The 9432-nt window shown below is 36.0% G+C and overlaps 2 protein-coding genes across 3 annotated transcripts; both read right to left on the reverse strand.

Annotated features, from left to right (window-relative positions):
* Positions 1 to 705: 705 nt before the first annotated feature.
* LOC113281145 (coiled-coil domain-containing protein SCD2-like) lies at positions 706 to 6899 on the reverse strand. Of its 2 annotated transcripts, none has more exons than XM_026529805.1 (18): positions 6416 to 6899; positions 4801 to 4973; positions 4528 to 4606; positions 4334 to 4375; positions 4187 to 4249; positions 3995 to 4044; positions 3889 to 3916; positions 3648 to 3722; positions 3451 to 3561; positions 3268 to 3328; positions 2954 to 3070; positions 2691 to 2812; positions 2380 to 2449; positions 2162 to 2203; positions 1635 to 1675; positions 1394 to 1532; positions 1096 to 1256; positions 706 to 1002 (listed from the first exon to the last, which is right to left on the reverse strand). In XM_026529805.1, exons 1-17 carry the CDS (start codon positions 6770 to 6772, stop codon positions 1117 to 1119), a joined length of 1710 nt encoding a protein of 569 aa, XP_026385590.1. In that variant the 5' UTR covers positions 6773 to 6899; the 3' UTR covers positions 706 to 1002; positions 1096 to 1116. The 2 variants fall into 2 exon arrangements, with proteins under 2 accessions (XP_026385590.1, XP_026385591.1); XM_026529806.1 differs by having other exon boundaries at positions 4801 to 4969; positions 6416 to 6553.
* A 1518-nt stretch (positions 6900 to 8417) lies between these two features.
* LOC113278837 (uncharacterized mitochondrial protein AtMg00310-like) lies at positions 8418 to 9146 on the reverse strand. The gene has a single exon (XM_026527572.1). It carries the CDS (start codon positions 9144 to 9146, stop codon positions 8418 to 8420), a length of 729 nt encoding a protein of 242 aa, XP_026383357.1.
* Between the last annotated feature and the right edge of the window lie 286 nt (positions 9147 to 9432).

Raw genomic sequence — 9432 nt, forward strand, 5'->3', positions numbered from 1 at the left:
AAGTATTGAAGAAAATCAGTTCAAATGCTTATGTACTAGAACTGCCTGAGGATTTACATATCAGTCCAATCTTTAATGTTGTTGATTTGTATCCTTATGAAGGATTTGATGGAGAGATTGTTGAAGTAGGTCGTCAGGTGGCAGAACTTTTAAAGGGACCAGCAGATGTGATTAAAGACGTATTGGATATTAAACAAGTTGTTTCAATGAGAGGCATACAATACAATCGAGTATTCGTCAAGTGGATCGCAGAAGAGGAACTTAAGAGGATTGACCCAGGAATCTATAAAAAGTTTTAGAAAGTTTTCTCGACCATGCTCAACTCTTCTTCACCCGAGAGGATTGACGCAGGAGCATAATTAGTTTTCTGTTTCCTTTTTTTTAGCTAAGTTTTTTATTCTCAGGTATTAGATGATTTTCTTATAGTAAAGACTAGGATTTAAATTATCGTTGGATTCTTAGCCAAGAAACCCGAGTAGTATAAATAGGTTTATGAAACTTTTTTAGAGGTTATTATTATTATTGAATTTATTTCAGTTGAGTTTCTGTTAAGAACTCCTATTATCTACGCTCATTGAGAATCAACCCTAGTTTTCTTATTTTCTATCTACTTCGCCATAACAATTTGAGGCTCTAGGCAACAGCCTAGCTGGCCTAGTCCATAAGACGGCTCTGATACTTGGGCTAAGATTAATTTGCCACACACATACAAATGGTAAATTGAATACGAGAGAAAGGATCTGAAGATTTTACAAAGCAAGCATTAAAATGCAGCAAAGAGTACACAGTCGAAAGAAATAATTAAATAACAAACCATTAGTTACAAAAAAAACAAAAAAACAATCTCTCAAATTGATGTCTTGTTCCTATTTTCCCCTGTACTTTTTTACTTGTTTCTTTTAGGGACACTAACCTATTGTACAGACACCCTCTAAAGGGACCCTAAGAACTATGCAGACAAGTCGTCAAGTGGTTTTGAGGTGAAAATGATAACTTTGCAGCCTGAATCAAAATTAAGAAAACAAGATGCAGTATTAGAAAAATAAATCCCATAGAAAAAAGAAGACTGAAGAAGAGGCTAAGCAGAAAAAGTACCCTGGGAAGGAAATATCATGATCAAGGGGGGACATCAGTATCTACAGCAGGTTTGTGATTGGTAGTTGTAGAGAAGGTCCCTACATCAATTTCGTTGCGTGATACTTCCCACAATTGCTGCTCAATTCCTAGCTTTCTCAGTTCCAGAAGACCTCTTTCCACTGGATAACAAAACATAAACGCCAATTAAAAGGGAGAATCTAGTCACGAACTTTCCCCCTCCATTACGACAGCATATGAAAACTAAGGCATGTCATCATATCTATGTAAAAATCAAGAATATGTGGGTAGGAATTACCATCAACAGCATCATGGGATGTTGGTTTTTGATCAATAGGTTTAATAATACAATCGATCCAAAATTGAAGTCTTTCTTCTGCAATATCTTCTTCTACACCGTGTGCTTTTGCTCTCCTCCAGATATATGTAAGCCATGCCTGCATCAGGAAGTTCTAAATCATGAGATTTCCAAAAAAAAATCTACCACTATACCACATAAAATAAACACAGAGGAGACTATAAGAAAGTTATAGCCAGACCTGTTTAAAAAGAACGTCTTCACACTCTGCTGGACTCAACTCTACATAAGAAGTAAAATGTGCATTAAATACATTCCCAATTTCCTTGCATTATTGTTTACATAAATAAAATAAACACCTTTCAAATTCAAAAGAAGACAGACCACAATATTCTTAGTCATCGCTACTATTATTTGCACATAAGGGATTGAATACTGGCAACTATAAGCTAAATGGTCAACATTTGCATACCCACTAGCATGATATGCTGATGATGTATTATCACTACCAGAGAATGCACATCAGGAACCTTACGCAGATATATTAGTTATGTGTTATGAGAATTTGAGTGTGCATGATAGCGACGAGGTCTGTGCAATTTTGTTTTGACGGACAGGGCTAGAAGCTAATCGACCACCCGTAGTGCGACAATCCTGGACTCAGAATTTCTAACTGATGATTGTTCAAGTTTCCTTAATCCTAGTCATAATTAATGTAACTGCATGTCCCATAGTATAATAAGCAAAACATAAATCATAAGTGTGTACCAAATGCCTCCATATACTTCGGATCACCAGGAGACTTGACATCTGAAAAGAAAAACAATAACTAGAATCAAGAATGCTTAGTTCATGACCTTCTGCAAGGTTGCGACTTGCGAGGCCAACAAGGTAAAATGAAATTGAACATGTGACTATATAATGAAAAATGAAAAGCATCAACAGGCAAAAGCTAGCATTTCATAGGATAAGATAAGAAGACAAACCAGAGCTGGACTGGCGAACTAAATTTGAGCGTCGGTGCTGAGACAATTCCAATACAACAGCATCTTCAACCTTGAACACATTAAGTGGTAAACCACAAGCAAAACGTGCAGACAGTATGAGATATCATAGGAGCTAGTATGTGTATAAGCCACTACGAGAGAAACACAATTACATCCCAATAAAAGGGATAAATTTTTTATGGGAGCATTTTCTGATGGGGGCATGGGGGACAAATCAGATGTTGACATGTGTCTTTTATAAAAGCAGTTTTAGTAAAGGAGGAACACAAAGGTTCAATATAAACCACTACCTTCAGAGAAGCAAGTTCCCTTAAGCCCATCTCAACTGAAAGCATACTCTCAATGTTCCCTTCTCCAGTTAGATCGTTCAAATCCCTCGTAAGCTTGTTCTTGTTATCTTGATCTCCCTTGCCTGCTTAAATTTTCATTTCGATAAGCATAACAATGAAAAGCCATACCATTGAAATGCAAATCAAACTGTAAGAGTTTTCAAATTTACTTCTGAAGCAGAAGACCAGAAATGGTGCACAGAAGTAGATTTCTTCCAACTAACCTTGATTCTTGGATCCCTCCTTCGCCTTCTGCCCAGCAGAAATAACAACTTCGTAAGGAAGAGGAGCCAAGGATGACCAGTGCTCATGTTTTGACCCTGAAATATCTGGGCAGATGCCTGCAAAAAGGCAAGTCGAACGGGATCAAAAACAAAAGAAAGTAGCAAACAAATATACAAGGTACACAAATCAATAATCAGAAACAGAACCAACTGATGTTACATATCACGTGCCTCAATCATGGTCTGAACTTCTATTGAAAGTTACAAAGTTTTACATCCATATTGAACAAACAAAATTCTAACCAGAAGCTTACCATGCTGTACAGCTAAACCCCAATAGCGAGCAAGCCAACACCTCTTGAGAACAACTTCCTCCTGCAGAAACACATATAAATTAAGAATTAATCTCAAATAGAAAATTATACTAAGAATAAGAATTAATCTCAATAGAAAATTATACTAAGAATAACAACTCGGCGGAAGTAAAATCTACAAACCATCTCTTCTTGATTCAAGATCCTTCTCTGCGTCATTGAGCGGAGAGATTTGGCTTCAGATTCTGCCTCCTGAAGCTGTTCCACAGCGGCTGCAGCCACTTGTTTTGCATTCTGAAACAAGAAAAAAATTGAAGCACTAATCGCAATGGGAGGTACTTGAAATGTTGATAGTAAAGAACAAATTCATGGTATTTCACCTCAATTTCGGACTTAAGTGATCCAATTTCCTCTGCCCTCACATCCTTGGACTGTTTTGCAGCTTTGAGAGCAGCCTAGATTGAAAATTTAATTACGTTCACATGTTCACACAATAAAAAGAAAACAAAGTAATAACATGACTTTAGCAGAGGTTTCCTGATAAAGCCCCAGATGGCCACATTACACTTATCTCGAATATTAAATATCTAAAATAGACCATAATTCCTGCCTCTTACTAACCTCTCTTTGCCGCAATGCTGCTTCCTTTCTGCAGATAAATGGTATAACATATCAATATCGGAAACTATAGTTTGTGAGACACAATTTTAAGTCGAACCCAAAGTACCTGCTCAACAATTTGGCTTCCAAAGATACACCTTCTCCGAGAGAAGCAACCTGTGGAATATCAGAATTAATACATTAACAATAATAACCTAAGAATTCTGGACAAGATAATAGGAGTTTAAGAAAGCGATATTTTATGGTTAGCCATACAAACAGAAAAAGGTGCAAATGCTATTTGAGACAAATAAATAACCTGTTTCTCAAGCTCTCTGGCTCTGGCTTCTGCTTCATCACATCTCTCTTCCGCAATTCGTAGCTAAAATAAGATTTCAACTGAATGTCATCACAAAAATAAACTGGTCTGCTAAACTTGTTATTGCTGGAAAGGAAAGAAACATACCTTGTCAATAATATTCTCGTTCTCTTCCTGTAGCATATCAAGCTGCAATTCATGAGGTTGTTAAATTAATAACTGACTTGTTGAGGGAAGTATCAAAACTCATTGACAAAGTATTGATTTCTAATTTTATGACTTCATTCTATAATTGCTTCACTCAATATATTTGCAAGGTTCAACCATACAAGAAAACACACCTCATCTCTAAGTGCAGACGCCTCGCGCTGATTTCCTGAAGAATCTTTTGAGTTCAGATTCCCCATGTCTGACGTGAACCTGTACTTTAAGCTAGTTGATTCAAACTTTCAAATAAATGTTATTTATTTAAGCGGTCAATGTTCCCTATAATGATTTTGATGGTATTTTATCTCCGAATAATTAGTGTGAGTGATGCATCCTGTTAATTCTTGAGTTTCAAAATCATAGTATATCAACAGACAAACAAAGAAAGAGCATAAGAACTTAGTTACCTTTTATCTCTACTCCTATTTGTAGGAGGGTCCAATGGTGGTATAGGAATTGGTGTCCTTATTGACGGTTTACTTGGTGGTACCATTGCTGTTGTACGAACAGCAGCTACTGATGGCCTTCCAGCTGATGTGGAACGAACTGACGGTGTATGCTCCATAAAGTTCCGACCTAACTAATTTTAACATGAAACGCCCCAATTAGCTTTTCTGACTTGTAAGCTGTAACAAACAGAACACGCCTGTTTGCAACTAATTATGGCACATTTAAACATCAACATTGAGTATTCTCTTACATTGTCCAACTTTGAGTAAATTCACCAATGACACTTGGGTTTCAACGAATATCCATTTGAACATATACACGAAACAACAAAAATTAATTGACGACGGTAGTTAAACCTCTGATATGAACTTGAACTTCATTCCAGCAACACCAGGGCCATGTTTTAACATAATAACTCTCCTTATGTCTACTATATTTGAAACTTCAACCAGGCAAACAAAGTGATGAGATCCATAACACCTACATATTGTGGTAACTGTGCCCCACCTGCGAATCTTAGGTCCTTGTTTTCCCAAATACTGTCGCAAAAGGAATATGAATAGTCTTTTCATTACACACTATCAAAATTTAAACTAGTTCCACTTTGTTCACTCAAAAGCTTTAGACTTAAAAGCTTTAGACAAATCCATACAGAATCAGTTAAACTAAGAACAAGAAGAAGCATCGTAACATCCGAAATAACTCTATATCAAATTCTATTTCTACACTAAATACATCAATAATTTTCCTAAATTCCCCACACAAAAACACCAAATTATCCCTACAGTGAGCTTAATTTGAATCATTTCTACATCGTCAAAAACACCAAGGTCATGACTTACTTGCTTGTCTACTACATTTGAAACTCCAACCAAGTAAACAAAGAAATGGGATCCGGAATACGTAACTAGTGTAGCATACTGATTGCCCTGAGCGGGAATGTAAGCCCATCCAAATGCTGTGTGAATGGGGTACAAAATAGCATTCAGGCTATAAGAATTTCTAATTCACTCGAAAGCCCTAAATTCAGTTCAACCAAAGGTCAAGAGTAACATCACGACACCTAAATTACCAATATATTGAATTTCATTTCTACCCTAATTTGCCCAATAAACACACAATTTAACTCCAAATTATCTCCACAGTGAACTTCATTCGCACCATGTCTACCCTAATCTCCCTAAACTCCCCAGTTCAACACCAAATTATCTCTTCAGTAAATTCCATTTGCATCATTTCAACCTTTAATCTCCCCAATTTCCCCAAATAAAACACACAATTTATCACCAACTAATCCCTACATATTGAACTTCATTTCTACCCTTGAAATCCATTTGCATCATTTCTACCTTTGATCTCCTAACTTCCCCAATAAAACACACACAATTTATCACCAACTAATCTCTACAAATTGAACTTCATTTCTACACTAGAACTCGAAAACAACCATAAGTTAAACACAACAAACTCAATTCACAGTGTCAACCAACAATTCAATTCCAAATCAATCATAACAAAATTCTTCACTAAAATTCACAAAAATAATATAAGGCAAAATAAATATCAAATTACCGCAGGCGAAGGAGATCTAGTAGGTCTAGTAGAAGCGAAACCACTGATACTAGTATTATTAGACTGTGGATAACGAAAATCCAAATCATCGTCATCATCGTCATCGTCGTCATCATCATCATCATTATCAGCAGTCTGTGAAGCCATAACCTGAGCTAATCTCTGAGCAGCAGCTTTAGCAGCAACATTTTGAGTTCTTTTAATATTTGACATACCAGTAACAGTTGATGATGATCTTGCATGATGTGAATGAGGATGTGCTGGAGACATTATTGATGATGGTGATGATGATCCTGTACTCGATCCACTCCGCTGTCTACTATAACCTCCTGGACTCTGTGTTCTTATTCGATCCATGAATCTATTTTCAAAAGTCGAGATTATAGAGAGAGAAAAAAAGAAACTTAGAAATTCTGAAGGAGAGAGACCTAGATTCTCTCGTTCGATTCTTCTCTCTGGAAAGAGAAAGAAAAAGAAAAGAATTTTGTTGGTTGAGTAAAGTTGGGAAATTAGTATTTCGGTCTCATTTTGACCTTTATTTACAGGGTTTACCCATGGAAGACCTTTTGACTCAAACTAAATTCAATGTGGAACTTTCCACAAAGTAATTCTCTTATTAAAAGGGATTTTCTACCCCAACCGTTTTCTCCGGTAAATTATTCAAAAGCTCTCCTCTTTTATATTTCTTCATCTCAAAATCTAGATCTATATATCAGATTTTCCAACCACATTTGGGTTCCGTAATTAGTGTTTGATGTTTAAAAAAGTTATAATATTTTTGGTTTTAGGTTTTAGGATTTATTGTTTTTTATTATTGTTATTTTACTGTTGATATCTCACGGCTGTTTTATGTCATGTAGTTGTATTCATATGCGTCATAAGCGCGATTTTCATGTAGTTGTATTCATACGCGTCACAAGTATGATTTTCTTTATCCTTCGAGTGTTTCAATTGGAATATTATTTTTTTTGATAACTGAAAATATTATTGATTAGGCAGAAACTGGCTCTGCATGCCTTAATAACAAGGAAGAAATTCATGGAGAATAATCCATGTATTTCATATGAATTTTATCTCTTCTAATTCTTTTAGCAATGGTAACTGCTGTATTATTAAAGCTTCTCTTCACATGAGAGACTTTGCAGAATTTAAAAGAAAAAGCTAAAGTTTTAATGTTATTCAAAAGATGTAAGTTCTCCCATCTAACTGAAGCAGTGTTAGATGTGATAGACTGCACTACTATCTCCGCATCAGCCACCAAATGAATTTCATCAACATTATGACCTTTCATCCAGCTTAAGGCTTCACGACTAGCCATGCATTCTGCAGCTTCCGCATCTATTACTCTGTCTGCATACGATCCTTTGACACCAACACATGTGCCTGCACAAGAGAAAAGCACCATTCCGGTGCCAGAATTTTTAGTAAGGTCATCATATGAAGCATCAACATATATAGTAGGAACATCTACTGATAATAGTGATACAGGAAGAGGTGGTTCTGGTGAAAAAACTCTCGATGCATGCAAAAAATTATGCAGCTGAAACTGAATTCTCGAGACTGTCGAAATTGGATTAAGTGATTTATTCTGGAAAACATATTCGCATCTCTCTTTCCAGATTATCCAACAGCCAACCATCAGTGTTGTTTTCCAGGTGTTATACTCGACAATGCCAATTCCTTGCTGATTACTGATCCAAGACATAACCCAATCTTTTATGATGTTACAACTGTCAGCAACTCTATCCACATTAACATTGAGATATCTCCAAACTACTCTTGCATGTCTGCAGACCAAAAGGAGATGAAAGAGAGATTCATTTTTCTGATTACATATCTTGCAAAGAGAATCTGAGTTGTTGTTGTAATGGATAATTTTATCTTTGGTTTGCACTATATCTTGCAAGCACTTCCATATGAAAAGTTTGACCATGTGAGGAACCTTCATTTTCCAAAGTTCCTTCCAAACTTTTTTAGGAACTGTCATACTAACTTCTTGTTGTTAGAATCTGGTTTCCACCAATTTGTTGTAGGCACTTTTCACTGTAAAATTACCATCTTTTGTTGGCTTCCATCTCACAATATCTTCTTCATAAATGTTGATATGCATTCTTGAAATCTTCTCAACCACTTCATCTTCAAAAAGAATTTGGAGAAGACTGACATTCCAGTTTGAAGAATTTGGAGTAATTATTTCTGAGACATACACATAACTTAGATGATTAGGGCACGAAGAAATAGGTTTACTGTCCAAACCAATGGTCCAATTATCCTGCCAATTACGAGTTTTCCTGCCATTTTTAACTTCCATGCAAGTATAATGTTGAAGATACTTTACTCCAATTTCAATGTCTTTCCAAATCCAGCTTGATGTTTTTCTGTCACTTTGGATATGTATGAATTCTTCATCTTTAAAGTATTTGGCCTTCAGAATTTTCACACATAGAAGATCAGACTGCATACACACTCTCCATGCCATTTTAATGAGAAGAGCATGATTAAGCATCTCAAGGTCTCTGAAATCCAGACCACCTAACTCTTTTGGAAAACATAAGTGACTCCATGCAATACGATTGTGACCCCTATTGGTTTTATAACCCCAGAAGAATTTACTTTGAAGAGTATCTAACTTGTTGATTAAGGTCTTGGGAATCTTGTAAGTGCTCATTTGATACATAGGGGCAGCATTAAGCACTGCTTTGACCATGGTACCTCTTCCAGCTTGACACATAGTTCCTCCTTGTCAACTTGCAAGTCTTCTCTCAAAAGAAAGATTGATATCTTTAGAAGAATCTAACTTTGATCTACCAATGAGTAATGGTGAACCTAGATACTTCTCTTTTGCATCCATATTCTTTACTCCCATGATATGACTAAGAGTGTCACATTCAAAAGGATCCATATTATTGCTGAATAAGATGGAGGATTCGTCAAAATTAATGACCTGGCCATATTATGAACTAAAATCTTCAAGAACTTGAAGGAGATTATTCACACTGGTTAAATTTGCATGAGTA

Source organism: Papaver somniferum, chromosome 5 (assembly GCF_003573695.1).
Source record: "Papaver somniferum cultivar HN1 chromosome 5, ASM357369v1, whole genome shotgun sequence".
In the NCBI taxonomy this organism is placed as follows: Eukaryota; Viridiplantae; Streptophyta; class Magnoliopsida; order Ranunculales; family Papaveraceae; genus Papaver; species Papaver somniferum.

Excerpts from the sequence above, each read along its gene's own strand:
- LOC113281145 (XM_026529805.1), bottom strand. The coding sequence starts at position 6,772 with ATGGATCGAATAAGAACACAGAGTCCAGGAGGTTATAGTAGACAGCGG. Across the intron at positions 4,376-4,527 it reads CGTCTGCACTTAGAGATGAG|CTTGATATGCTACAGGAAGA; the intron begins GTGTGTTTTCTT and ends CATGAATTGCAG. Across the intron at positions 4,045-4,186 it reads CCAGAGAGCTTGAGAAACAG|GTTGCTTCTCTCGGAGAAGG; the intron begins GTTATTTATTTG and ends GATATTCCACAG.
- LOC113278837 (XM_026527572.1), bottom strand. The coding sequence starts at position 9,146 with ATGTGTCAAGCTGGAAGAGGTACCATGGTCAAAGCAGTGCTTAATGCT.